The sequence below is a fragment of the Vulpes vulpes genome, chromosome 12 (genome assembly GCF_048418805.1).
Source record: "Vulpes vulpes isolate BD-2025 chromosome 12, VulVul3, whole genome shotgun sequence".
NCBI classification, from domain to species: Eukaryota; Metazoa; Chordata; class Mammalia; order Carnivora; family Canidae; genus Vulpes; species Vulpes vulpes.
This window is the reverse complement of record NC_132791.1, coordinates 133,033,899-133,059,155: the sequence shown is the minus strand read 5'-3', so window position 1 is coordinate 133,059,155 and position 25,257 is coordinate 133,033,899. Positions and strand designations below refer to the sequence as shown.

Genomic DNA, 25,257 nt, shown 5'->3' with positions numbered 1-25,257 from the left:
TCACAAACCCCGACATCAGGTCCAACAGTGTTTATTGAATGTGAAGTCATCCCAGCCCCCTTTCATGGGGAAGACAGTCCAAGGAAAAAGAATAATACACGTTAAATACCCACCTGCACACTCGCACACTCACACACTTCCACTCACACATGCCGCACTCGTCCAAGCTCCAGCAGTGACACGTCGCACACCGGACCCCCCAAGCCAGAGCCACGGCTGTCTGGGGTGGTGTGGAGCTGGGGCTCCAGGATGGGTTCTAGTAGCAGCAGCCGGTCCCCCCACCCCCCGCCCTGCCCCTGGGGGCCGTGGTGCCTAGGATGTGGGTGGCAACTCTTCCCCACTCTGCCGAAGGCGCTTCTTGGCCCGGATCTCGTTCATGGCCTCTTCGATGGAGCGCGTATCCCTCTTGTTGGCCACGGGCACTGGGGGTGGCAAGCAGGGGGAGAGGAGCATGGGGTGGCTAGGAGCCGAGATCACAGCCTCCCCCTACCCCCTACCCCGCCCACGCCTCACCCGTGCCTCACCACAGCCGTAGGTCTTGTTGGCCTGCAACATGTGGGCAGCGTCCTTGGCTGCCCCCTTGCCGATGAGGTGGCTGTACTTGTCTTTGTAGTCACTAGCAGGGCTCACCACCACCGGGCCCTGCTGTGCTGCCTCCTCCTCCTGCCGCTGGGCCAGCTCCTGGGGGTGCAGAGTGGGGGCACAGGGCTTGGGGGCCTGCCCCCACCTCTCTGAGGGGGGCTGTGGGGCTGCCTGCAGAGCTCACCTTCAGCTTCCGTTTTTCCTCAGCCTTCTGGGGGTCCCACTCCTCACCCCGGCGGTAGGAGTCCAGCTCCTCGTCTGATGGTGCAAACTCCTGCATATAAAGGCACTTTGGGGTGGAAGCTCCACATGCATGCCCCCCCATCCAGGCCTCTCCCCCACCCAGGGATGGGAGGCGCAGGCTGCAAAGGAGAGAGAGGGGAGGGTGGGGGTGGGGCGGGCTTGAGCCTTTCACCTTTTTGAAGATCATTACATAGCGACACTCGTCATCTTCCCCGAAGGAGAAGGACGTTAGGCCAGCCACTTCCACAACATCGTGTCTGGGAAGGGACGTGGAGGAGAGAGGCTGTAGGGCCACCGGGGGCCCAGCAGCCCCTGGTCCAGGTCCCCTGCCACCGGCCCTCTCACGCCTCCCAGAGCCCAGAGACACTCACAGGATGCTCCTCTCTATCTTGTTCATCGGCTGAAACTTTTTCTTGATCTGCCCACTGTCTTGGATGAAATCTGACACCTCTTTCTCCATCTTGGGAGACAGAAGAGGAACACATGAGGTGACTGCACCAGCTCCCAAGCCTGGGGCACCGGGCCTTGCCCCCCACACCTTCTCTGGCATCCAGGCTTCTCCCTGGAGACACTTGGGACAAGCCGAGTCCTCAACCTTCCACTTCTAAATCACTGGGAGTCCGTGGTGAGGCTGCCCTCTGCCACATCCCGTGGGCTCACCCGTTTACGAAACTCCACTTTCTGCTGTTTCTCTTGCTCCTGTAGTTTCTTCAGGCGCGCAGCCTGCTCTGGGGGGAGAGAAAGCGGCATGAGGCTGGGGTCACAGGGGTCGAGGTCCCGCATCCCCTGGGGGTGGTCTCCACAGGAGAGCAGGGTGAGCGGCTGGGCCCCATGCAGTGCCAGGCCCTGCGGCATAAACTGACGCAAAGTTTTGCCCATCAAGACCTCAGTCTTTACTGGAAGCAATGAGGAGAATCACGCTGGGCCCTCCTTCCCCCCCCCCTCCGGGGGTGGGGTCTGAGACCTGAGACAGCTGGCGAGCTGGGAATAGTCAGCCCTGGCCTCCAAGAGCTTACCGTCAGGCTGTCTACACAGAAAAGGGGAAACTATTTAACTTCCTATATTTGGTAACACCCCCACTTCTCACTTCTGCAGACAGGACAAAGCTGAAGTGCTGAGTCTGGCACCTGCCCCGTTGGGAGTGCAGGTGTCCAAGGTGAGCTGAGACAGTGCTCCTCCAGCTCTGGTCTTCATGCCCCGTCCCCTCTCCCCTGCCACCTCAAATTGCTCCTATCCACAGGTGAGAGTCCCTCCAACTGCCCTGGACCACTTCCTGTGCCCCTAACCACTCAGCGTCTTTGCACCTGTGGTTCCTTCTGCCTGGAGTGCTTTTCCTCCTCTTGCACACCAAGCCTCATCATGAGTCAGAGTTGCTCAATGGTTCACGTACTCATTCTAGCGTGTGCTGAGAACCACAGAGTGTAATTTCTCCACCGTGGCGAGACTGTGGGCTTCTTGCAGCAAGGCCCCTGTTCACCTCCCACCCAGTTACTCTAAGCTTCCAGGGCCTGACAGCTGGCCAGCCTCCCCTCTCTAACCTCAGGGGCTTTTCCACCAGAGACCTGACTGGCCTGACCGTCCTGACCACTGGCTGCTCTCTAACTGGTCTGGGTCTTCCCTCTGCATCTGAGGAGGTGCCTTAAGATGAAGGTTAAGAACGCAGGCCAATAAAAGGAAAAATCGCAGGCAGGTTTAAAGCCCTCCCCCTTGGTAAGACCGTGACCTCGGGCAGGTGCCTGAACTCTGCACCTCGGCTTCCCGGGCCAGCCTCTGCCGCGGGGAGTAGGAAACTGTGGTCTCCAACGGTCCGGTCCATGTGCCCCGTCCCGGGCGGTGGCGAACACACATCCGCGCCCTAGGGGGCCGGCGGCTGCCCCCTCGCTGACTGGTCCTTCGTCGGCTGCCAGCCCCGCGCGGGGCCGGCCAGGACCCTTGACAACTCCTCCCGCGGCACGTCATTAAGAGGGCCCGCAAACCTGGGGTGACCAGCGCAGGCAAGCCGCAGACTGAGGGCTCTGCGCCCCCCGCCCCGGCGCGCCCCAGTTCGCGCAGGGACCTGAGCCCGCCGGGGCCGCTCGGGAAGCCGGGCGGGGGGCCGGCGACCAATCGGACGGCCAGGGCGCCCTCAGTCCCTCCCATCGGCCGCCGGGGACAGGGTTGCCCAAGAGGAAGGACGGTGGGGACACGGAAGAGACCGGGTTAAAGCAAGTAGGAGGGGCGCGAGCACCCAAATGGCCCCGCCACCAATCGGAGGCACCGAGGGTGGGGCGGGCCCGGGGAAGGTCGGACCAGACTTCGTGGGCAGATCCCTAGGCGGAGGGAGCCAATAGGGGCGAAGGGATCAGCGGGCGGGCCTGCCCCGCACCCAATCGGAATGAGGACGAGGGCGGGGACTCGCGAGGCGGATACGCCCCTCTCCGACCCGCAGGCCGGCCCCAGGCGGAGGGGAGGCGAGGAGAGCCGAGCGGACGGAGGCAGCCAGCCAATCAGAGCACGACGGCGGCGGACGGGCGGGCCCCCCGGCGAACTGGAAGCAAGGACTGCGGAAGGCCAGTAGGAAAGAGGCGGGAGGCTGGCGCTGGGCTCCAGGCAGCCAATCAGAAGCCGCTCAGGACAGCAGGCGGGCCGGCAGCCCTTTTAGGGACTCTGGGGGTCTCTGTAGGGGCCTGTGAGGGGGTCTTTCAAGGTTGAGGCGGCGGCACCGTCCGAAGGAGGGAAGCGTGCGGTCCTGAGAACCGGGCGAAGAAAGGCGGTTGTGAATTTAGGGTCCTCACCTCGGGCCTTGCGCCGAGACTCCTGGTCCCCGAGGCTGGGTGGCTTCTCCATGGAGCTCAGGATGGAGCCCAGTAGGTCCGCCATCTTGGGAGTGACTGAGAAGGGGCGGTGCGTCTTAAAGGGAAGGGCGAAATGCCTTTAAGGCCGGAAACACGTCGGAGGCGCCGAGCTCCGCGACAGCCCCGCCCCACCTCACCCCACCCAGCACCCCGCCCTGGCGCCCCGCCCCGCGCAGACAGAGGCCGGAGGCTGGCTGGTGCAGCGATGTTTAATGGCAACTCGTAGAAACCAAGCCCATGCACAAGTAGAAAGTGCTCGTGGAGCCGGCCGGGGGCCCCCGCCGCGCCTTGGCCCTCCCCGCGGCGCCGTAAATAGATTCTTCACTATACTCTGTATGTTACAGTATGTACAGGCCCCCCCCATCGCGGGGACCACCCCGCCCACGCCGCACCCCCTCCCCGGCCCGGGTCCGCCCGCGGGCGTCGGGGAGGCGGGCCGCGGGCGGGAGGGAGGACACACGCCAACATGCGGAGTCAGGTGGGGGCCGAGGCGGATACATTCAGAGACGCGTCCAACAAATAAATAAGGCAAGTCAGGAGGGGGCTAAGGCGGGCGCAGGCACGGCTCCGCAGGTCACGGCTGAAGATGCAAGGAGGGCGGGTCTGGGGGGGCCGAAGAGCGGGGGCGTGGGGGGGGAACAGCTGCCGACAGGGCCTCCCCTCCCCCGGAGAGCCCTCTCCCGGTTAAGACTGCCAGAAGCGGCCCCCAGGGCGGTGAGGAAGGTGGGGCGTAGGTCAGGTGGCCAGGCCGGGCTGGGGGAGCCCTTCCAGCTCCTGGTTCTGCTTCAGTTCCCTCATCCTGTGGAGAGACCGGGAGGGAGTCAGTGCTCTGCCCATGTGCCGCGGTGTGTGTGTGTGGGGGGGCGCAGGTGCCCGCAGTGGGGGAGGGTGGGGGGGGGCGGGGCGGGGACCCAGCCGGAGAAGGGAGCACCTGTGTCGGCAGCGCCGCAGGAAGCGCATGATCTTCCGGGCTGCCTGGTCCTGCTTCTTGGTGAGAAAGGAGCCTCTGCTGGAAGAGGAAAAGATGAGAGGCCCTGGCACAGCAACCCCTGCCCTCAGCCCCTGGGGCCCTGCAGGGACAGGCTGGGGCAGGAGCTGGGCTGAGGCTGGTCTGCGGACAGGGGGGGACGGGCACGGAGGACTGCTGGCCGCCTACTTGCTGCGGGCCGGCAGAGTGCCCGCTGGTCGTCGGCGATAGGAGCGGTAGTGCTGCTGGATGAGCACCGCGGCGCGGCGGCTCTGCTGGAACCGCTTCTGCTCGTAGTAGCTCCGGAACTTGCTCTGGATCAGGATGGCCGCCTGGGTCATCTTCTTGTAGAGTGCAAACTGGAGACAGGGGCGGGGAGGGACAGGGGCTGAAGTGGAGGAACAGAGACCCAGACCCCTGCAGGTCACCCCTGAGTCAGCTGGTGCCAGTCTGTAATCCACATGCTCTTGGCTCATGGAAAGGCTGAATCCTCACAGACAACCTTGCACCCAGACCTCATGCCCTAATACCTTCAGTGCAATCCAGGTCAGCTTGTGGAGAGAGAAGGGGAGTTAGGGCGTCAGCAGCATTCTGGATGCTGGGCACAGTGGATGTGAGTGTGTGCACACACTGGTGGGTGTGCCTCCCAGGGAGAAAGTGCTCACCTGCTTGTACTTCCGGTAGCAGCGCTGGATCACAGCCGCTGCCACCTCCTGCTGTTCCTTCAGCCTCCGGCCCTGAGGCAAGAGAAGGAAGTCAACATCCAGAGGCCCACACCACTGGGACACTGCCAACCGCCACCATCTGACCTGTCCCTCGGTTTGCCAGGAGCCCACCATCTCCCCTGGCCTGAGCTGCTGTGATTCATGCTCTGGGCCCCCCAGCCATCGGACCTTGTACTTTCGGAAGGCTGTCTGGATGACTCGAGCTGCCTCGTACAGTTCCCGCTGCTCATGATCCGACAGCGTCAGCAGGGCAAAGTCACTCTCCATCTTGCCGCTGGCAGAGGCGGACAGAAACTCTGCCCAGGAGGGTGCTGGAGGGACAGCCAGGCGCCCACGCTCCAAGGGTAGTTCGCTGTAGGGGACAGGGAGGAGAGGTCACGGGGCATCTGAAGTCCCCCCTCTTTCACCTGGGGACCTCTGTGAAGGCAGACCTCCAGCAACAGAGTGTGATGAGGGACTTCAGGGGTCCCCAGCCAATTCCAGTCCTTTCCTCAAAGGCCCCAAGGCCTGAGCTGCAGTGGAGTTTGTGGGAAAGGCCTCTTCCCACTCCCATCTTGCTTTGATAGGTCTGATGCTTCGTCCTGAGCTGCTCACCTGGGAGGGGCTGAGCTGGGGAAATGGTCCACATTCTCCAGGTAGCTGGCCAGCCAGGACATGGTCTCGCTGAGCCCCAGGGCCCCTGTCCGCTCCCTCATTGGTGCTCCAGTCTCAGGCAGCCCCACAAAGTCCTCTCGTTTAATCCGCTCTGGTGTGGCTTCGATGATCTGCTTGGCCAGTGAGATCATGTCCACCTGGGTGAAGAAGAAGCTGGGTGAGCCCTGAGCTGGTGTCCCTGCCAGAGCTGTAGCCAGAGTCCCCCCTCCTGTCCCATCACTCCCCTCGCCACCAGACGATGAGGCCTCGGGGATGGCTGTCCCTGCTCCCCAGACGTCCTCGGCCACCATCTCAGAGTCTTGCACTTATAGGCCCTGGGCTCCTACTTGGACGTACAGCTCTCTGTGTTGAGAGGTGGAAAGCAGAACAGGACAGACCTGCTCCAAGTGGGCATGGAGGAACTGAGCACTTGCCCTCCTAGGCTGACTGCCCGCTGCCCCCCTGGGGTCTGCCCCATGCCAGCCGCCAGCATGTTCTCCCAATAGGCTCAGCCGTGCTCACAGCCCTGGCCCCTCGAGCTCCTCAGGAACCAGTCTGGCACCTGCTGCTTACACAGCACCCCTAGACGGTCACGTGCAGCACCCTGTTTTCCAAGCTATACGTAAACTACCCAGTCACCCCGAGGCACCTCTCTAAGGCATGCTCACCCCAGGTTTTAGCAGGGCAGCGTGCTGCTATGCTCGAAGACTGCCTCCCGGCCTGAGTCTTCGCTATTGCCCTGTGCAGGCCTCCGCCCTGCCCTCCTCACTGCCAGCCTCTCTGCAATTTGCTCCACCTGCTTCCCTGCATCACGCTGGCTCCCCAGGAGCCCTGTGTCTGCAGGGATCCATGGTAACCCCTAGACCCGGCTCTGCCTGAGGCTGTGCCCCAGGATGCTTAACCTTGGATGCCTCCTGATTTTGGAGTCACAAGCTCTGACAGGAGGTAAGCAAAAGGTTACCTTTACCCAGCGGAAGGTAAATGGTCCCTTCTTCGCAAAGCGAAGCCAGAGTCTGGTTCTGGTTTGTGGGATGATAGGTGTCTCTGCCCACCCGCACCCCCACTCTGGCCCTCAGCTCCATGCACAAGAGCAGTGTAGGGTGCCCTACCGGGATCACATCCACAGCTGGGGGGCTGTCTGCTTCCTCTGAGGCAGCCCCACGCTCTGGGGCTGGGGGGAGAGGAGGCCGTGAGGGTACCGGCTCTTGGGGGTTGGTGGCTTCACAGTCCATGAGAAATAGGGGGCCCTCAGGGGCACCGGAGGAGAGCTGGCCTGGCATGGTCTCTTCCATAGCCATCTCGGAGGGCAGCACAGGGGCGGGGGGAGGACTGCCATCTGGGGCGCTGGAGTAGGCTGACGTGACGGAGAAAGTACCATCCGACAGCTCCGAGGGTGAGGAGACGCTGCTCAGTCCTGCGAGGGGGGGTGGGTGAGGGTAGCGGAGCCCTGGCCACCCCTCCTTTCCCCACCAGAGCCTCCCCTTGCAAAGATGGGGGACAGCCCTCACCTGTGTCTGGGCTGGAGGAGGGTGGGGACAGGGCAAGTGGAAGCTCGGCTGCAGCCTCCTGTCTCTGCAGTTCCTCGAGGCAGCGGGCCAGGCGCACGTGACCCCGGGACTGCGCCACCGACAGGGGCAGCCGGCCCAGAGAGTCAGGAATGCTCAGCGCCTGTCTGTTCCAGCGGAAGAGGAGCACAGCGGCCTCCAAGTGCCCCAGGGCACAAGCCCACATCTGAGACAGTGGGGAGGGGGGAGGTGAGGCCTGGGGCCCCACCTTGCACTGTCCACTTCTTCCCTGCACTGTCCCACACACTCACCAGCGGGGTGCAAGAGAAGTGGTCCACGTTGAGCGGGTCAGCCTCTTGCTCTAAGTCCAAGCTCACTGTCCCCATGCTCCTGGAGGGTTTGGGATGGGGACATCAGAGCCCAGTCAGGGTAAAAACAGGCCAAGCGGGAGCCTCAGAAATAAAGGGACTGGGGAGCAAGCCATCTGGAAGCACTAGGGTCAGGAAATCAGTGTCACAAGTCCTCTCCCAACCCCTCCTCCCACAGTGACCAGGGCTCCAGGTCCTCTCCTTCCTCCTCATCCTCTGGCACTTCTGCCCCCCTCCCCGCTGCCCTGCTCACCGCCACTGGCTCAGGGTGTCGATGAGGCGGGCATAGCCCTGGGCAGCAGCCAGGTGTAGAAGGCTCATGCCCCGGAAGGGGCTTCCATGCGCCAGACGTTCAGGACCCCTCCAGGTCGAGCGTGGGATCATGTTTTCCACCAAGACCACCACTCGGGCCTCAAACCCCGGCCCCTGGCCTTCATCCTGGGAACAGACACTCTTACACAGGGACCTGAGCATCTGGGCCCTGGCTTGGGACAGCCCTGACCACCCCAGGCTCCCAACACCCAGACCTGGTTTGGGCTCCTGGGTGTCCCCTGCTCACATGGCTCACTTCCTCTAGCTGCCCAGGCAGCTAGGTCTCACCCAGTCTTTCCCATCAGTGCCATGTCCACAGGTGGCTTTTCCCTCCCTGAGCTCAGAGTCCTGTCCCTGTCCACTGCCTCAGAGACTCGTGCCCACAAGTATCGGGCCCCCGCTCTCCTGATCCCCACCCCCACTCGCCTTCACCCCCATCCCCTTCAAATCAGAAATACTCTGAAGCCTGTCATGCCAATAGGGTGCCCAGAATAACTGCTCCTGCCTTGGGGTGGAGTGGGAGCGGGGGACGCCAGGGAGGAGGAGGCTGGCAATAGGAGGGACGGGACAGTCACACAGCAGAGCCTGCTTCTCCGGGGAGACCCTCCTCTTGGTGGAGGTACCTGAATTGGAGGTGTATTGGGACTGCGGCAGGGAGCCTGCCCAGCTGCTGCCATGTCAGCCATGCGCTTCTCCATCTGCTCCAGCCGCTCCAGGATGGACATCCGGAACTGGTTGTCTAAGGGGGAAGAGGTACAGGAGGCTGAGTGGCGGGTGGGGTCTGGGAGACTCCCGGGCACCACAGCTGGACCTGTCCCACCATCTGGGAGGTGACGACACAACAGAGTTACATTCTCCTCTCTTCCCCCAAACAGTCCCTTTATCACCACCCTGAATACAGCCTGCCCAGGACACAGTCCTTAAACTAGGTCTTTAACACTCCCCACCCACCTGGGACCAGCATCTAGAACCAAAACCACATCCTTCAAGACCTGGACGTGGTAGGAATTCCAGCCTGTGGCCCCAAGCTGCCCCAGATCCCACGTATGCCCCCAGCCTTCTAGGTGAACCCTTCACCAGCTCCTGGCCCAGATGCTACCTCCTACCTCTGTCCCCCATGCGGGGCTGTGGGACTCTGGCGCCCCTCTCTGTTACCACTGCCCCAGGAGCTCAGGAGCTGGGATCTAGAAAGCCCAACCCCTTACCCCCCTCCCCTGCAGCTGTCCCCAGGGAGGATGGCTGGGCTGGCAGGTGACAGAGATGGACAGCCATGTGCATTCCTCCTCTTCCCCCACCCCTGGCACAGGAATGCTCACACGTGCGCATGCATGCATGCACACACACACACACGTACATGCACACGTACACCCCAAGCCATAACCATCCCCTCCTGAGATCCCACGAGGACAAGGAGGGGAAGCAGGAGAGGATCAGAGCCATGGGAGAACAGGCAGAGAAACAGGGTGGAGGCTGTGCATGTCCTGCCTGAGACACCAGGATGGAAGGTGCTGAAGGCCTAGGGCAATGGTGGGGAGGACAGTGCTGGGGGAGCAGAAAGAGCAGGAAGGATGCACAAGGTGAAGGAGTGGGCAGAGGGACAGGAGATGGGGGAAGAGGGGAGAGTGACCCAGGAGGCACAGTCCCAGGGCAAAATCCGTGGGGCAGGCTGACAGGGAGCCAGACAGGCTGTGGGAGGGCCCCTGAGGGTGAGGCGGAAGGCAGCCCCTGAGAGGAGACAGTCCCCATGGAGGGAGGCAGGAGGAGAGCTGCGGCAGGGAGAACCCATAGAGGAACACACATGTGTGCCTGCGTCTCTGCTGTACAGGGACGGATGTTCAGGTGTATTAAAGGTGAACATCACCAACAAGTGATCCAAGTACTTTTCTACTTTCTGCTTCTTTGTTGTTGACAAATTTCTGACCACAAGCACCCATCATCGAAAGTAGAGAAGATGCATCATACTTGCATCAGTACACACATGTGCCAGACCCTCCCTTGCTTCCACCCGCTGGCCTCGCCTCCTAGATCCCTCCTTCCCCAGAGAGGACGGGCCAAGAGCTGGGATGCCCCACTTCAAGCCTTCCAGGGAAGACAATGTGATGGACACTCGCTGCCCCCTCTACAGATGACCTGTGGAGGAGGAGCTGGGTGGTGGGCGCCTGAGTCCTGAGGGGCCTAGGGGCATATCCCTGCTGGGCGCCACGCAGGGTACTCACCGTCCAGTGACAACCAGTCAAGCTGAGTACTAGGCAATGACAGGAACCGGCGGGCTCGATACTCAAAGAGCACAGAGGCAGAAAGGGGGCCCTCCCGCCCCGCCACCTGCAAAGACACCAGCCCAACCTCATGGGCTGGGGAGGGCAGGGTCAGTGACATGGGCTCTGTCCCACGTGAGAACCACACACAACCACTCTGCAGCTGGCTGCCTGATGCCCTTCCTGGAGTCTGGGGGCCCCCAATTCCATTCAGTCAACTGCCTAATACCCACAATGGACTGGGCCTGAGACACCTGGGATTGCAGACCCCGTGGTTAAATCAGCTCCAGAGCTTGGAAGCTCCCAGTCCACGGATACCCGTGCTTATGAAGAAGCCCGACTCCCAAGGTCAGGGTGCAGAGGTCATGAGCCTCGTACTAAGGTCGAGGAAGGAGAAATCACCACTCACTACAGTGAGACCTGTGTCCCACCCAGGCTCTGTGTCTATGGCCTTGAGAAGGAGACCACCGGGCCCTGATCCCAAGACTACAAGCTGAACTAATCCCAACACCCAGCCTCCTGGGTGTCCCTGTGCCCCCCCCCCCCCAAACACACACAACACCGGGCCAGCTGCTGAGCTGGGGAAGAGCACCATCACAGACAAGTCTGTCAGCCTGTCACTCTGGTGGTCCCGGAGGTCCCAGGGCCACACTGGCTGTGGGGTGCAGCATGAGGAGCACAGCCAGTGGCAGAAGAGCAGAGGCGAGCCTTGGCAATGACCTCTAAGCCAGGGACAGGAATGTTCTGGATCTGTACCACCCAGCAGGGTAGCACAAAGCCACACGTGCCTACTCAACACTTGACGTGTGGTTACTGTGACGGAGGAGCCAACTTTCCCATTTTAATTCTAGTTAATTTAAGGAGGCCCATGAGGCTACCGTACTGGACAGCACCGGTTTAGAAAGCGATGTCCTTTAGGTCCAAAGCTGGTTGAGGGAGACCCATGTCTCCTTCTTATGTACCTAAGAGCTCCCTGAATTGGATCCAGAGACCGACTCCAACCAAGCCAGAGGCCCTGGAGGCACAGTGGGGACCTACTGGGTCAAGGTCTGACCTTAAGGTGTGGGGGGGCAGTGGAGGGGAAGCCATGGACCTGAGAAAGAAGCAGACTCATCTAAGGTGACCAGTCAGCTAAGGACTAGATTCCTGACCCCAGAGCCCAGACTCATCTGCCCGTTGGGGGAACACCAGGTTCAGCCTCAGGACCTAACACACTGGTTCCCAGGTACGTCCTGAAGCCACCTGCCCACATGCAGGCCTCTCCCCCACTGCCCCATACCAGGACAGTAGCAGCGTAGGACACCAGGCTGGACAAGAGAGGCTGGCACAGCGATGTGATCAAAAACACAGGAGTAATGCTCCGCAGCCTCTGTCCAGGGACCTGTGATGAGCACCTTGACCCCACCCTGCAGAGACAAAGCCCAGAATCACGTGACTAGAACTCTGTTGGCTGTTCATTCACTCACTCATTCATCATTAATTCACATTGACTCACTCATTCATCATTAATTCAGACCCTGAGGGAGCACCTGCAGTCCAGCAGTCCCTGTGCTAGATCCTGGGGTACAAGGGTTGGGCAGGACCAGTGGGGTAAGGTCAGCTAGCCTGTCCCTTCTCCCAACACTCCTGCCAGGAATGGGGAACTCGCTGTTCCCCCAAGGCTACCCACTCACTTGCAGACAGCTGTCATGGGGGCGGAAGCCCTTGCCTTGGGCTCCCACGGTCCTCCCAGAGAAGTTCCTCCTTTCCCCCTCTGGGGCACTAGAGAGCAGAACTTCACCGTGGAGGACAGACCTTCAGCTTCCCAAAGTCTGCAATCACACCCTGAGAGTCCTTGAGGGCACCTGGGGGTGCACTCAGGGGAAGGGAGGGAGTGAAGCAGGGATGCAGCTACTCTCTGATGCTCTGCGTACAGAGAGGGGTGGGAAGCCATGCAGACGGAGATCAAGTGGGTGGCAGCGCTGGGTGAGTGGGATGGAGGAGGGACAGGCCTGAGACTCACCTCTGGGTAGGACCACTCCGGGGAGAAGTCTGTGATGGTGCTAAGAGCTGGAGAGAGCTGGGTGGTTGGGACAGGGGCTCCTGGAGCCTCGTCGCTGATGAGCTCTCCCATGAGGTCAGGGAATGATGCAAGACCGAAGGGCTCCAGTTCGCTGGCCCCTGCAGCTCCTCCAAACAAGGCCTCCCCTCTTCCTCCCCGGCCTGGTGGCTCCAAGGGGGCAGGTGAAGGTGGGGGTGAGGGATGAGGTGAAGGTGCAGGTGGGGCAGCCCCCTGGGCCTTGAGCTCCTCCCCACTGCCATCATCTTGAATGAAGAAGCGATTTCCTCTTCTCCCACTTGCTCCTGGCAGAGGAGGGGGCCCCCGAGCAGCCGCCTGGGGCTCCAGGGCAGCAGCGGGCTCCAGGGCAGGGCAGGGGGTGTGGGCGGCCTCTGCCTCCGGGAAGTCTGGGCTTACCCCCTGGCCCCCTCCATAGGTCTGACCCCTCTGAGGGCTGTTGAGAAAACGATCTGGGTCAAAGGCAGGGCTGGGAGGAGCCGGTGGGGAAGAGGTCTCAGAGCCCACAACCACAGCCAAGCTCATGGAAGGCCTAGGGTCAGCCTGGGGAGCCAAGTGCCTGGTGGGCGTCAGGCCCCCCGCACGCTGCTCCAGTCCCGTCAGGAGGAGGATTGCGGTGCCTCCTCTGGATGAACCCCCTCGAGAGGTGGGGGGGCTAGGTCTAATCTCTAGGGGTTCTGCAAAGCCAGAGGAAGAAGAGGACGAGGAAGAGGAAGGGGAAGCATGTGCCTTTGGGAGCTCTGGGGGAAGAGGGGCTATCAGTGGAGGGGGCTCAGGGGGGTTTGGGTGGGGCACAGAGGTCAGGGTTAAAGCTCGGGGCTCCACTTTGGGAGAGATGATGCGGTGTTTTGTGCTGCTGCATTTGTGGGTGAGGCTCCCGGAACCTGCCATGGAAAAAGGGAGGGAGATCACAGTGCTGCACTACTGGCTGTGGCCACTGGGAGGCAGGAGTGGTCCCCTTCCCCCCAAAACTAAACAGGCCTGGAGGGGCTCTGGGGGGCACCCTGGAGAGAAGAGGGAGAGGCATACAGAAAGGACAAAAGAACACAACCGAGGGGGTAGGAGTAAAGCAAAGGCTGGGTGTAAACAGTCATGCTGGACTGGCCCGGGGCTGCTGAGGGCAGCAGACAGATGAAGAGCCTGGGCTGGGTCAGGGAGTCCCCAGACGAGCCCCCAAGCAGGAAGAACTCTGTTCATCTGGTCATCTTTCTGGGATATGCAAAAGATGTGCAAATCAGCAGGCAAATCCTAGCAAGACCGAGGTGCCCTGGTCCAAGAGGGCTCCAGGGCCAGGTGGCACTCACCGAGACCCCCACTGCAGAGGCAGGCATGGGTTCGGGGTGCGGGCTTGGTCGGGTGGGTGTCTAGGATCTGCTGCACCAGCTGCTCCACGGAGAACTCCTCTGTCCCATTCCCACAGCTCCACTTGATGCCATGAACTGGAAGAGTGGTGATGGTGTGGTGGGGGGTGCTGTGGGACCTCCAGAGGACAGTCCCCAAGGCACCATGATGGCCCCCCAAGCCCCAGGATGCAGCTCACAAATGTCCTTCAGCTCCTTCTCCATTACTTCAAGACCTCAGAACACCCCAGGCATCCTTGCACCCTCTTAGGGAAGTGCCCTCCAGGCCCGGAAGGACCTAGTCACCCCACACTGATGGATGCAGACCCTGGGCCCTCCGGGATGCCCTGTCTCACTCCTCCTGTGGGCGCCATCCTAACCCCACCGCCTTACACATGGGCCTCAGCTGCCCCAGCAGCTCCTCCCGGGACCACTTCAGCCACTCGCGACGGTCGCTGCTGACAGGACAAAAGATGGGGCTGCAGCCTTTTCCACAGTCCTCCAGGGCAGGGACATTCAGGTAGTGTACAAGCACGATGTCAGGGTTCTGAGAGCACAAGGGCACACACAGGGCTGTGGGGTCCCCAGGGGCTCAGCCTCCTTGTGCCTTTCTCCCCAGGCAGCACCCCCACCTCTGAACTCTGGCTCCCCCATCCCCCATGCCCCTTGCTCCCATGCAGACCTTACTGGTCCTTCCAGCCATCTTCCCAGACCCCATGTCCCTCTGAGAGCCAGGGAGCCTCTGGCTGCCCTTACCTGGAGCAGCCAGTAGCAGCGCCGATGGAATGTGGGGACGATGGAAGAGTGAACGTAGCAGCCATAGAGACACTGCCAGGAGACAGGCTGGGGTGGGGGGAGGGCTAGTCTGCTCCCCAACTCTTCCTCTGTTCAGTCCCTTTGCAGGAATCCCAGTCTTTCCACCAGGTCCTCTCCAGCCCTTGCCCATCCCCACCCACCCCCACAAACACCTTCCCGGTCCTGGTTCCCCATGGATGAGGGTGGAGAGAAGGGAAGAGTGGGGCTGGGGCCTCAAAGTGTAGGAGGGACTGTCTCGAAATCAGAGACGAGGGCAAGAGCATGTCTCAGAGGAGGAACAGTGATTCGGGGGAGAAAGACCTCAGAAATTCAGGATGTGGACCCTTGGTGGAATGTGAGACAAGTGAGGGGAAGGGGCGGTGGGGGTGAGGGATGCCCTCCAGGGGAGCCTATGTCCTGGAGAGCAGGATTACAGAAGCACATGGGAAGTGGAGGGACATGGGAAGTGGTGCATGGGCTAAGGCCCCCACGGGCTGACTCACAGGAGCCAGAAGGCAAGGGTGGGAGCCCCGCAGGAGACAGAGGAGGGTGAGCCAGGGCACACAGCTGGACGCTTGCCTCACCTCCATGCCCTGGACCTTCAGCTTCATATGGTCCTCTCTCGTGGTCTTCCCATCCTTCCGCTTCTTCCACAGGTAACCGTCCTTCCGGTATTTCACCTTCTTGCGGTTGTAGAGGATGATGGAGCCGTTCTGAGGCCTGATGGGGGGAGGGCTGGCCCTGAGTTCTGTGGGCAGGATCCAAGAGCCCCGCCATTCCCATCTTCACACACCCGCTCACCTTGTCTTCGGGGCACAGGATAGCCACTCGTCATGCTTCTCAAAGGTGATCAAGTAGGATGCAATCTCCTGTGAAAGAAGAGACACTCAGGTGGGGGTCCCCTCATAGAGTCTGGGCCTAGCCTCCCACATGGGTCCCTCATTCTCCCTCTCTGCTGCGTTCTGGTGCTAGTGGAGGCTCCCATCAAGGACCACTGCCCTCCTAAGAGTCCCAGGTCCCATCTCAGAGATGAGTCTAATCTCTCCTTCCCTCCCTGTCAGCTTGAGTCTTTATCCTGGGGCCAAATCCAAACTCTTCCTCCTCTGTCCTTCGTGCCACATATGATTTTACTTTCTAAATCCCATCTTGGTGCCAATTCCTGGCTCCAAAAACCTCAATGGCTTGACGCTGCCAGGAATTCCGGATTCCTCAGCCTGACTCCACGGTTCTCCCAGACCAGGGATAAAACTGCCACTCCCATGATTTACCTATATTCCACCTACTGTTCCTGCCAGACCAGGCCACAGATTCTTCTCTGAAGTGCCCTGAACAGTGAGCTCCTGATTGTTAGTATCCCATGGGCCTGAAATACCACACACATATTTCTCTGTGTGTGGACACCCTAGTCACCCCAGAGACCACATCTGTTCCCAGATCTCCACGAAGCCCCACTCACTGCCCTGGCCTCCCCCCACTGCATTTCTGGCAAGAACACACACAGCCTCATGCTGACCACTCTCGTCTAATGAAATCATGGAGCTGATGATGATTGAGCACCGGGTACACATGAAACATTGTATGTAGGGGGCTTGTAAGGTGGATAACACGAGAATGATGCCTCCAGCAGGAGCCAGCATCAGTGGTGGTTAAGGCAGAGGCTCTGGAATTAAATAAACTCCGTAAGATAGACCAGTTTCCTCCCCCACAGTGCAAGGAGAACAAGTGTTTGCTCTACAGGGTCCTTAAAGGATGGAATGAGACAACTCAGGGCAGGTGCTTAGCACAGTGCCCAGTTTGTAAGAAATATTTTGCTGCCACTTGCTGTTGCTTTTATCCAGGTGGATAAGCCCAGCAGTGAGCTCCCACAGGATGCAGGTCCTTATACCTCCTCTGCAACCCCAAAGACCTCAGAGCAATATTCTGCACTCAGGAAGACCCCCATTCACAGTCCCCCAGCCCATCCTGCCAGGCCCCGCTCCCCCAGGGCTCCATGGAAGACCTCATTTGTATTCCACCGTAGCCGCTCTGGAGGCAGCAGTGGACAGCGAGGAAGACACTCCAGCAGCTTCTTGGGGAGAAAGATCTTCAGGTGGTGGCTGTTCTCTAGAGGGAATCAGAAGGGAGGGCTTAGTGAGCCAAGCCGCCTTGGACACCTCCGACAGCCCGGGGCAAAGGGACTGAATCCCTAGCGCTAGGGAGAACTGGAACCATGACCAGGAGAACAGAGGTCACCCTGAATGAGAAGTGGAGGGTCAACACAGCCGGGAGAAAGAAGGGCTGGGAACCTGGGCTGAGAACTCACCAGCAACCTCGGTGGTATCCTTGGTATTCATGGTGAGGGCTCCAGGGGGCAAGGTCACCCCCGGCCTGAGGGGCCGGGGGGAGGGGGAGTCTGTGCTGGGAAGGGAGAGAACAGAGTCATGGCAGAAACCCCCTCTCCACCCCCCCACCCCCACTCCCGATTGACACAGGATGAGGATGAGCTGGGAGAAGGATACTGGGTGGTGAGATCCAGGAAAGACAGGAGGAGAAGGGGCCACACTGACATGTGAGGGTAGTGCTGGGAAGGCAGGAGAGGGAAAATCCAGACCTGGTGCCAGGAACCCGCTTGGGGGGCAGGAACGGGACACACCGACAGAGTCATCAGAAGACACAAGTGGGGTGGGGGAGGGGGAGGGCCCACAACAGGGGCTCTCTCATAGACGCTGGGACTGCGGTGGGGTCAGGGCCCTGGGGGCTGGGACGCCGGGCACCTGGTCCTAGGAGCTCGGTTGGGCAGATGAGAGCCTGGGTGCTGGGGTGAGGGCAGGAGACCCAAGTCCACTGAAGAGCTAGGCCATACAGGACACACCCTGAGTTCCTTCTCGGTTTGCGATTTGCAAGGGCAGATGTGACGACTGATCCTAACCTCCTCCCTCTCAGCCAGGTTGGGCAGACCCCGTCAGATCGGGCCAGGTACCCAGGCCCCCATTTCCACCCTCAAGACAACCTATCCTCCACTAGGAGGCCGACGGCCCGGCCCGGCCCTCCCCTCCCCCACCAGCGCTCTCCCCCATCGCCTCTGCTTCCCCTGGACGCCAAGCACCCCCGTACCCCATCCGCCGCTCTGGCTCCGGCCCGAGCCCCCACCCTCCCGAGGAAACAGATGGGAGCTGGAGGATGCTCTCAGCGCGGGCTCCGGGCGACGAGCTCCGCCAGGTGTCCGGGGTGCAGAGGGGAGGAGGCCCGTGCGCGCAAGCGGTGTGCCGGGCAGCCGGGTCGGCGTGAGGACTCCGCCCCAAGGCGCAGGTGCGCAGTCCCGGCCAGGCAGCCTGCCAGGGTGCGGAGCGGCCCGGGGCGGGGGTCCCCGGAGAAGCCCCGACGTGCAAGGGTCGGCCTCCCGCCTGCACGCAGGGCGCCCCGGGGACGCCGCGGGGCAGAGCCCAAGGGCGCGCGTCGGCAAGGCCGAACGGGGGACCGGGACTAGGGGTCCCCCGTGGGTGCCGGCGCCGCAGGTCGGCCGCGGGGCCCTGCGCGGAGCGGCGCCCCCTGGCGCGGGGGAGGAGGACGGGAGCCGGCGTGGGGGCGAGCCGGGGGGGTGGTGGGGCAGGGGTCCCGGAGCCACGCCCGGCGGCCTGGCCCCGGAGCTGCGCCCCCTGGCCCGTGGGCGGAGAAGCGGATGAGAGGCCCCGGGTCTTACCTCCCGGGGTCCCGCGGGTGACGGCGGCAGCGGCCATTCTACCCCACACCGATCCCCCCCCCCGGCGCCCGCTGACAGCGGCGTCCAACGTCACTGCGCACGGGGCGGGGCCTCCCGTTAAGGGGATGGGGGCGCGGCCGGGCAGCCCCGGGCGGCGGCCGCCGGGCTGGGGGCGCGGGGCGCGGAGTAGGCCGGGGCAGGCTTTTGGGGTCGTGGGGGCGGGGGCTCGGCCGCCGCCCAGAGTCCCGGCCCGGAGAGCGGGGCGCGGCGGCCCGACCGCCGGGGTCCCTGGGCTCCGCGGGACCCGGCCCGACTTCACTTCAGGTCCCCGAGGAGGGGACGGCGCCCTCCTTCCCCTCGAGCCTCTCCAACACCCGTAGAAAGACACACTGGGCTCGGCTTGCTTGCTTTTTAATACCGGAACTCAGGGGGGAGCACCGAGCCAGGGAGCGGGCCTGGGGGCCGCGGAGGCATCTGGGGCATCCTCACTCCTCAGACTGCACCGCCGTCCCCCAGGGGTTGCACAGAGGCTGCCTGCTGGCTGTGACAGCGGTGCAGGAGGCCAGAGAGCCCAGCCGCCCCGGGAGGCAAGACCCGCCCTGGCCCCGGGGGCTCCAGGGTGACCAGACCAACTGTAAGGATGAGAAGAACAGGAGAGGCCGTCGCCCGGGTTTCCTAGCCCCCCGCCCGGGGCCCAGGCCCCCGCCGCCGGCCTGTTTTGTCCCTCACCAGTCAAGCTCCCCAACCTGGCTCCAAGCTTCCCCCTGTCTCTCCAGGCAAGTCCAGCCCCCCCACCCCACACCCCACCAGGTCCCTCCACCAGACCTGGGGCCTGCCAGTGGTGAGAGGGTGGCCCTCTTCCTGTGGATAGGCAGCCCTCTCCTCTTCCACATCCTGATATATGGAGGTGCCGGGGACTCTGTAGCTGCCCTCAGCGAGTGCCAGGGGCTCACAGGCAGCCCCAGAACCGCCCCACTGGGCCTTCTTCTCTCTGTGGGGACTTGAGGGTTAAAACCCAGTGCCTGGAGGCCAAGCTTCCCGACTCTCCCTGGGACCCAGGGGTGTTATCACTGGATGTCCAGCCCTCCACCCCTCCACGCTCCCCCTTCCTGCTCCCCCCAGACTGAAGGACCCTTCTGTCTGCCGTACTCCAGTTCCCTGGATAGCTCTCAAGTCTTCCCTGATGCACTTCAGCTCCCTGCAGCTCCTGTGGCTCATCCTCCACTCTTGGTTCCCTCCCAGTCTCTTCAGGGTGGAGGGCCTGCCCTGGTCACTCCGAGTACAGCCTCCAACTCCTTCAAAGCCCTCCACCCCTTCTTCAGTTCAAACCTCCTGCCCTCAAACCCTGCGTGGCTCCCAGAGTACAGGTGTCTCTCTCCTTACTCATTGATGAGCCTCTGTCGCCTTCTCAGATCCTCCAGGTGATACGCAACAGCCCTCACCCGGGCTGGGATGCACCCTGGTCCCTGCTGCATTCCCGCCACCTGGGGCCTCCTTCTCTTTCTTCTGCAAAGCACCTCCGGGGGTGGGAGCCCCTCAGGAGGGTTCAGGCCAGGCTGGGAGCAAGCAGGGACTCTCTGTGCCCCAGAATGGGGTGAAAGGGGTCAGAGGGCAGAATGGGGTCTCTCAGGAGGGCTTGGGCTGAAACAGGGACATGGGGATCTTGGGAAGCTCAGATGGTGAAAGCAGAGTGACTGATACAAAGAAAGGAGGCGTGGTGAGTGCACGGGTTGGAGGACACCAGAGGGAGGAGGTAATAAGGTCAGCTAAAGATAGCGTGCCAGTGGGTACCAGTTTACCCAAGACGTGCCCCAGGGCACAAAGTTGGTCATACCAGCAGGGGTGGGGCATACTGTTCCTCTGTCCAGGTGGGGCTGTAAAGCACAAAAGGGGAACTTTGTATACAGGACACCCCCATCTGTACTTTGTCTCTGACCGCTTCCCATCCCCCCATCTGTCTGGCAGTAGGAGCTATGGTGTCCATTGGTCAGTGGGCCAGCTGGGCCAGACGAGGGCTTGTTGCTGTAAGGCTCAGTGTAAAACCATCCAGCATTTCTTCCCCCTCCTTTTCTGTGCTCTACCCACCTGGGCCTCTGGCTAAGGTTCTCCCAGAAGATGTCTCTGTAACGCTGGGGCATCAGCCCGACGTGCTGGGGAGGCAGGCCGGGGGATGCGTATCGGCTGATGACTCTGGAACACCTGAGAGGAGGACACAGTCGGCTTGGAGCTGGCTCATCCCCCACAGTATCTCCTCCCTCCAGGGACAAGCTGGTCCCCTCTGTGTGGGCCCACATGATCTCTCAACCATTTCAGCAGAGGAGGTGGTGAGATCTCTGATCTGGGAGACTGGCAGTCATTTGAGCCTCAAATCTCACCGAATCTCCCACTTCTATGCCCCGCACCCAGAGAACATCACATTCAGTTATTGAAGAGGAAGGCCCCAGCCACTCAGCTGATGTGACGGGCACGGGCACATTCCGTCCTGTCAGTGCAAGGACCCAGCAGAACAGGACCTCTGTCGACTCCTACTTTGTCTCCCCTAACTCAGAGAAACTACTGTCCTTTAGGTAACAAGGGATGTGCAGTTTGAGAACAGCGCTCAGCACTTCCAAAGGCCCTACCCTGGATGCCACCTGCTCTCCTGCTCCCCAGGGCAGTGTCCTAAGGCTGGACCTGGGCCCTCTCTTCTCATCTCCATTTATCCTTCTGTGATCTCATCCAGGCCCTTGACTTATATACTACCATGTGTTGAGCAACACCCTCAGTTCCTCCCCTGGACTCCAGGGCATGTTCAACTACCCACTCCACATCTCCCTCGCCTTCCCCACCTCAGGGAAGACGCCCCAAATGCCCAGTTGCTAGAGCAAAAAAAATCTGGTATTGCTCAACTTTCTTTCCCTCAACTCCCACATCCAGTCCAGCAGCAACTCATGTCATTGTACATCTAAGATATACCCAGATTTTACTTTAAATAAAAAAACTTAAGAAAGTTTCACCTAGGGGATCCCTGGGTGGCTCAGTGGTTTGGCACCTGCTTTTAGCCCAGAGCATGGTCCTGGAGTCCCAGGATAGAGTCCTGCATCGGGCTTCCCACATGGAGCCTGCTTCTCCCTCTGCCTGTGTCTCTGCCTCTCTCTCAATCTGTGTGTGTTTCTCATGAATAAATAAATAAAATCTTTTAAAAAAAATTTCACTTAAATTTTAGAAAAGGGGTGTGTGTGGTGCCTATCTGGCTCAATAGACGGAGCATGCGACTCTTGATCTCGGGGTTGTGAGTGCAAGCCCCACACCTGGCATGGAGCCTACATTAAAATTTTTTTTTTAATTTAAAAAGAAGTTTCACTTAGGGGCTTCTGGGTGGCTAAGTGGGTTAAGCATCTCCCTTCAGCTCAGGTCATGATCTTGGGGTCCTAGGATCAGCCTTGTGTTGGGCTCCCTGCTCCATGCTTTTCCCTCTCCCTCTGCCTGCCACTCCCCCTGCTCATGCACTCTCTGTCAAATAAATAAAGTTAAAAAAAAAGTTTCACTTAAATTTTTAAAGCTTCAAAAAATATACTTGATTTGACCACTCCTCACCTTTCCACTTCCACCGCTACTATTCCTGCCCAGACTGTTGCAATAGACCCCTCCTGCTCTCCCTGCTTCCATTCTACCCCTTCCCCCCATCATCTCTTCTGCCCAAAGTAGTGTGACTAACCCTTTAAACAGGGTCATGTGGGGGACACCTGAGTGGCTCAGTGGTTGACCATCCATCTGCCTTCAGCCCTGGGATCTAGTCCCACATCAGGGTCCCCGCAGGGAGCCTGCTTCTCCCTCTGCCTGTGTCTCTGCCTCTCTCTGTGTCTCTCATGAACAAATAAATAAAATCTTTAAAAAAACACAGGGTCCTGTGAAATGAGACACAGTTTGAGATTTACTTCAAAACAATCTCCGTAGGAGGAGGCTGGGTGGTGGTACAGATGAAAGGATCACCTGTAGAACGATCATTTTTGAAGCTGGTTGAAAAGGGTACGCTGGCTGCATGATGATTATTTTCTCCACTTTGGTATTTGTTTGAAATTTTTCACCATAAAGAAATTGGAGAGAAAAAAAAAAGTCTGCTCATGTCATTTCCCTGCCTAAAACCTTCCACTGATGTTCTACAGTCCTTAGCATAAAATCCAAATTCTTTTTGTCCCCCCTTTTTTAAAGATTCCACCTATTCATTCATGAGAGACACACACAGAGAGAGGCACAGACCCAGGCAGAGGGAGAAGCAGGCTCCCTGCGGGGAGTCCCATGTGGGACTTGATCCCGGGTCTCCAGAACCACACCCTGGACCAAAGGTGGCTCTAAACCACTGAGCCACTAGGGCTGCCCTAAAATCCAAATTCTTATCAATGGTTTATGAGGTCCTATATGAGCTGGCCTCTCCATGACTGACTTGACTCTTTACTTTCCCCTTGATCACTAAGTTTCCGTCACGTGGGCCTGCTTCCTGGTCCTAGAAGATACTAAGCCTCTTTTCTTTCTTTTCTTTTCTTTTCTTTCTTTCCTTCTCTTTCTTTTCTTCTCTTCCTTTCTTTTAAAAGATTTATCTATTTGAGAAAGCAAAGCATGGTGGGGGGGGGGGACCTGAGGGAGAGGGAGCAGCAGGCTCCCCACTGAGAAGGAAGCCTGATGATGATGATGATGATGATGATGATGATGATGATGATGATGTGGAGCTCAAACCCAGGACCCTGGGATCATGACCTGAGCCAAAGGCAAATATCTAACTGACTGAGGCACCCAGGTGCCCCTATTTCTTTCTTTCTTGGGGTTCTCCCTCCTCCTATTCCTTCTTCTCCCCTCACCCCTCCTACCCCACTATTATCAGACTGGCTGCTTCTCATCTTTCAGATCTCAATTCAAACTCATCTTCCCAGAATAGTCTTCCACAACCACCGTATCTAAACTTGTGCCTCCATACTTTTTAAAGATTTATTTGATAGAGTGACAGAGAGAGAGAGAGAGAGAGAACATGAGCAGGTGGAGAGGCAGGCAGAAGGAGAGGGAGAAGCAGACTCCCTGTTGAGCAGGGAGCCCCATGTGGGACTCAATCCTAGGACCCGGAGATCATGACCTGAGCTGAAGGCAGCAGCTTCACTGCTGACTGAGCCACTTAGGCATCCCTCCAGGACATTCTGTCTCCCATTTTATTACACTCCTTTTTAATTTTTTTTCATGCTATTTCTTTTTTTTTTTTTTTTATGGTAGTCATACAGAGAGAGAGAGAGGCAGAGACATAGGCAGAGGGAGAAGCAGGCTCCATGCACCAGGAGCCTGACGTGGGATTCGATCCCGGGTCTACAGGATCACGCCCTGGGCCAAAGGCAGGCGCCAAACCGCTGCGCCACCCAGGGATCCCTTTTCATGCTATTTCTTACTCACTGAAATTATATTTACATTTGGACGTTCTGTGTCCACCCTCCCAAAAGTAAGTCCTATCTTTCTAATTATTGAATCCCTGGTGCTTAGTCTAGCATGTAGAACATTGTAGTTCTAGACAAAAAAAAAACTATTCGTGGAACAGATTAATGAATCATTGATCCCCTGTGGACCAGGCATTGTACCTCTTCTTCCTCATTTGCTACTCCTGTTGGGCAGGGGGCCATGGCAGGGGCGGGGAGAAGCCAGGTGCACGTCTTCCCTCCATCCCATCCCCACTGGAAGGGGAGGACTCACTTGGCAAAGGGGATGAGTGTGTCTCCATCCTCCTGTATCTGTACAGCTGAGCCCGGCTGGGGGGCTGGACCAAGTCTCCTCATTGGTGCTGGGGGGGGGGGTGGATAATGGAAGATGAAACATTCACTCATATCACAGCTGTAGATATGCCACCGGCTCAAATCTAGGGATTGGAAAGAGGGTTTGTGGTTCGGGGGAAAGGGAAGTGAGCTCAGCAGATATCTCAGTGTTGGGCACATCTATGAGCTGGACAGGCACACAGGCTAAAGATGTCCCCCGGCGCAGGGCGGTGGGCATTCAAACGTAAATCAGGACTTTAATTTTCTGGAGCCAAAAGTACAGAGTAAGGGAGACCTACAGATGACAGCTCCGAGGACGGGAGGGCAGGACAGGTGGACTAGATGGGGCAGAGGTACTGGGGTCGTGGGAACAGGATCGGTGGCTGGGGGCACCCAGACATCCCAAGGGGTTAAGTAAAGCAGGTGTGAGGGTTCCCGGAAGCCGCGTGGGGGCAGAGTGGTCCACTCAGAGGAGGGAGGGCGCGGCCGGGGCGGCGGGCGGACAGGTAAAGGTGAGCAGGCAGGTGGGCGGCAACGAACCAGACTCGGGGGCGGGAGGTGGCGGGCGGGGCGGGCAGGGCAGGAGAGGACGTCCCAGGGGCGTCAGGAGAGCCTGCGGGCGGTGAGGAGCTCTAGGGCGCCCTCGCTCTCGGGCGGGCGCAGCTGAGAGGGGCGGCACTCGGCCGCAGGCGGGGGGCAGGTGTAGGCCGCGCCGGGGCTCGGGAGCCGCAGCGGGACGGCGGCACCGGCCGAGGCGGAGGCGGAGGCGGAGGCGGAGGCCCGGCCTGAGGCGGGGCGGAGTGGGGGAGGCGGGCCCGAGACGGTACCGGCTGAGGCGGCGGCCGGCCTGCGGTGCCTGCGCCACCTGCGGGCCGGGGCCGGGGCCTGGACAGCGCCGCCGCCCGCGCCCGGGCTCTCGGCACCTGAGGCGGCGGCGCGGCGAGTTCTAGAACGCCAGCCGGGCGGGGCGCTGAGGAGAGCGCCGCTGAGGAGAGCGCCGCTGAGGAGAGCCCAGGGGCAGGGCCGGCGCGCCGCGCGGTCGGGGCGGGGCCACCTCCTGGGCGGGGCGCGACGTGCGGCTCCGCCCCTGGGCGCGCCTCCTACGACGGCGACGTGCGCGGGTCCGGGGCCTGGGTCCCCTCCAGGGCCCGCCCCCCCGCCCCCCCGCCCCCCGTTCACCCCCCCTTCTGCGGCCGCC

General features: G+C 60.4%; 3 protein-coding genes across 36 annotated transcripts; all 3 read right to left on the bottom strand.

The window, feature by feature from the left end:
- Positions 1 to 15: 15 nt before the first annotated feature.
- On the bottom strand, positions 16 to 3,850 carry SPAG7 (sperm associated antigen 7). 5 transcript variants are annotated; one of them, XM_026005264.2, is made up of 7 exons: positions 3,600 to 3,850; positions 1,486 to 1,553; positions 1,197 to 1,285; positions 998 to 1,082; positions 767 to 856; positions 525 to 681; positions 16 to 422 (listed from the first exon to the last, which is right to left on the bottom strand). In XM_026005264.2, exons 1-7 carry the CDS (start codon positions 3,682 to 3,684, stop codon positions 313 to 315), a joined length of 684 nt encoding a protein of 227 aa, XP_025861049.1. In that variant the 5' UTR covers positions 3,685 to 3,850; the 3' UTR covers positions 16 to 312. The 5 variants fall into 5 exon arrangements, with proteins under 5 accessions (XP_025861049.1, XP_025861047.2, XP_072586146.1 ...); XM_026005262.2 differs by lacking the exon at positions 3,600 to 3,850 and adding an exon at positions 2,575 to 3,045 and having other exon boundaries at positions 1,486 to 1,548; XM_072730045.1 differs by lacking the exon at positions 3,600 to 3,850 and adding an exon at positions 2,802 to 3,027.
- Positions 3,851 to 3,854: 4 nt separating this feature from the next.
- CAMTA2 (calmodulin binding transcription activator 2) lies at positions 3,855 to 18,389 on the bottom strand. 24 transcript variants are annotated; one of them, XM_072730038.1, is made up of 24 exons: positions 18,295 to 18,367; positions 16,918 to 17,012; positions 16,615 to 16,718; positions 15,884 to 15,978; positions 15,417 to 15,484; positions 15,200 to 15,335; positions 14,577 to 14,648; positions 14,214 to 14,367; positions 13,785 to 13,919; positions 12,427 to 13,364; positions 11,704 to 11,830; positions 10,386 to 10,520; positions 8,793 to 8,908; positions 8,111 to 8,295; positions 7,801 to 7,879; positions 7,493 to 7,715; positions 7,094 to 7,398; positions 5,946 to 6,142; positions 5,520 to 5,703; positions 5,292 to 5,363; positions 5,157 to 5,177; positions 4,816 to 4,985; positions 4,591 to 4,668; positions 3,855 to 4,458 (listed from the first exon to the last, which is right to left on the bottom strand). In XM_072730038.1, the coding sequence occupies exons 6-24, from the start codon at positions 15,224 to 15,226 to the stop codon at positions 4,395 to 4,397; spliced, it is 3,282 nt and encodes a 1,093-aa protein (XP_072586139.1). In that variant the 5' UTR covers positions 15,227 to 15,335; positions 15,417 to 15,484; positions 15,884 to 15,978; positions 16,615 to 16,718; positions 16,918 to 17,012; positions 18,295 to 18,367; the 3' UTR covers positions 3,855 to 4,394. The 24 variants fall into 24 exon arrangements, with proteins under 24 accessions (XP_072586139.1, XP_072586129.1, XP_072586128.1 ...); XM_072730028.1 differs by lacking the exon at positions 15,884 to 15,978 and having other exon boundaries at positions 4,591 to 4,665; positions 18,295 to 18,389; XM_072730027.1 differs by lacking the exon at positions 15,884 to 15,978 and having other exon boundaries at positions 18,295 to 18,388.
- Positions 18,390 to 18,689: 300 nt separating this feature from the next.
- On the bottom strand, positions 18,690 to 25,194 carry INCA1 (inhibitor of CDK, cyclin A1 interacting protein 1). Of its 7 annotated transcripts, none has more exons than XM_072730055.1 (7): positions 24,887 to 25,194; positions 24,001 to 24,163; positions 20,380 to 20,493; positions 20,129 to 20,168; positions 19,678 to 19,871; positions 19,120 to 19,294; positions 18,690 to 18,926 (listed from the first exon to the last, which is right to left on the bottom strand). In XM_072730055.1, the coding sequence occupies exons 2-7, from the start codon at positions 24,129 to 24,131 to the stop codon at positions 18,780 to 18,782; spliced, it is 801 nt and encodes a 266-aa protein (XP_072586156.1). In that variant the 5' UTR covers positions 24,132 to 24,163; positions 24,887 to 25,194; the 3' UTR covers positions 18,690 to 18,779. The 7 variants fall into 7 exon arrangements, with proteins under 7 accessions (XP_072586156.1, XP_072586155.1, XP_072586152.1 ...); XM_072730054.1 differs by having other exon boundaries at positions 24,001 to 24,088; positions 24,983 to 25,100; XM_072730051.1 differs by having other exon boundaries at positions 24,983 to 25,080.
- Between the last annotated feature and the right edge of the window lie 63 nt (positions 25,195 to 25,257).

Bases quoted from the DNA above. Each gene is read 5' to 3' on its own strand.
- SPAG7 (XM_026005262.2), bottom strand. From the start codon at position 2,964: ATGGGAGGGACTGAGGGCGCCCTGGCCGTCCGATTGGTCGCCGGCCCC. The intron at 1,549-2,574 runs GTGCAGAGTTCA...CCCCCAGAGCAG, and splicing joins GGCTGGCCCGGGAAGCCGAG to GCTGCGCGCCTGAAGAAACT. The intron at 857-997 runs GTGAAAGGCTCA...CTTTATATGCAG, and splicing joins ATGTAATGATCTTCAAAAAG to GAGTTTGCACCATCAGACGA.
- CAMTA2 (XM_026005251.2), bottom strand. The intron at 15,336-15,416 runs GTGAGCGGGTGT...TCCCCCCATCAG, and splicing joins TCCTGTGCCCCGAAGACAAG to GCCTCAGAACGGCTCCATCA. The intron at 5,178-5,291 runs GTGAGCACTTTC...TCTCTCCACAAG, and splicing joins GCTACCGGAAGTACAAGCAG to CTGACCTGGATTGCACTGAA.
- INCA1 (XM_072730049.1), bottom strand. From the start codon at position 24,239: ATGTGCCCAACACTGAGATATCTGCTGAGCTCACTTCCCTTTCCCCCG. The intron at 20,494-24,000 runs GTGAGTCCTCCC...TCCTCCTCTCAG, and splicing joins ACACTCATCCCCTTTGCCAA to GTGTTCCAGAGTCATCAGCC. The intron at 18,927-19,119 runs GTCTGGTGGAGG...TCATCCTTACAG, and splicing joins TCACCACTGGCAGGCCCCAG to TTGGTCTGGTCACCCTGGAG.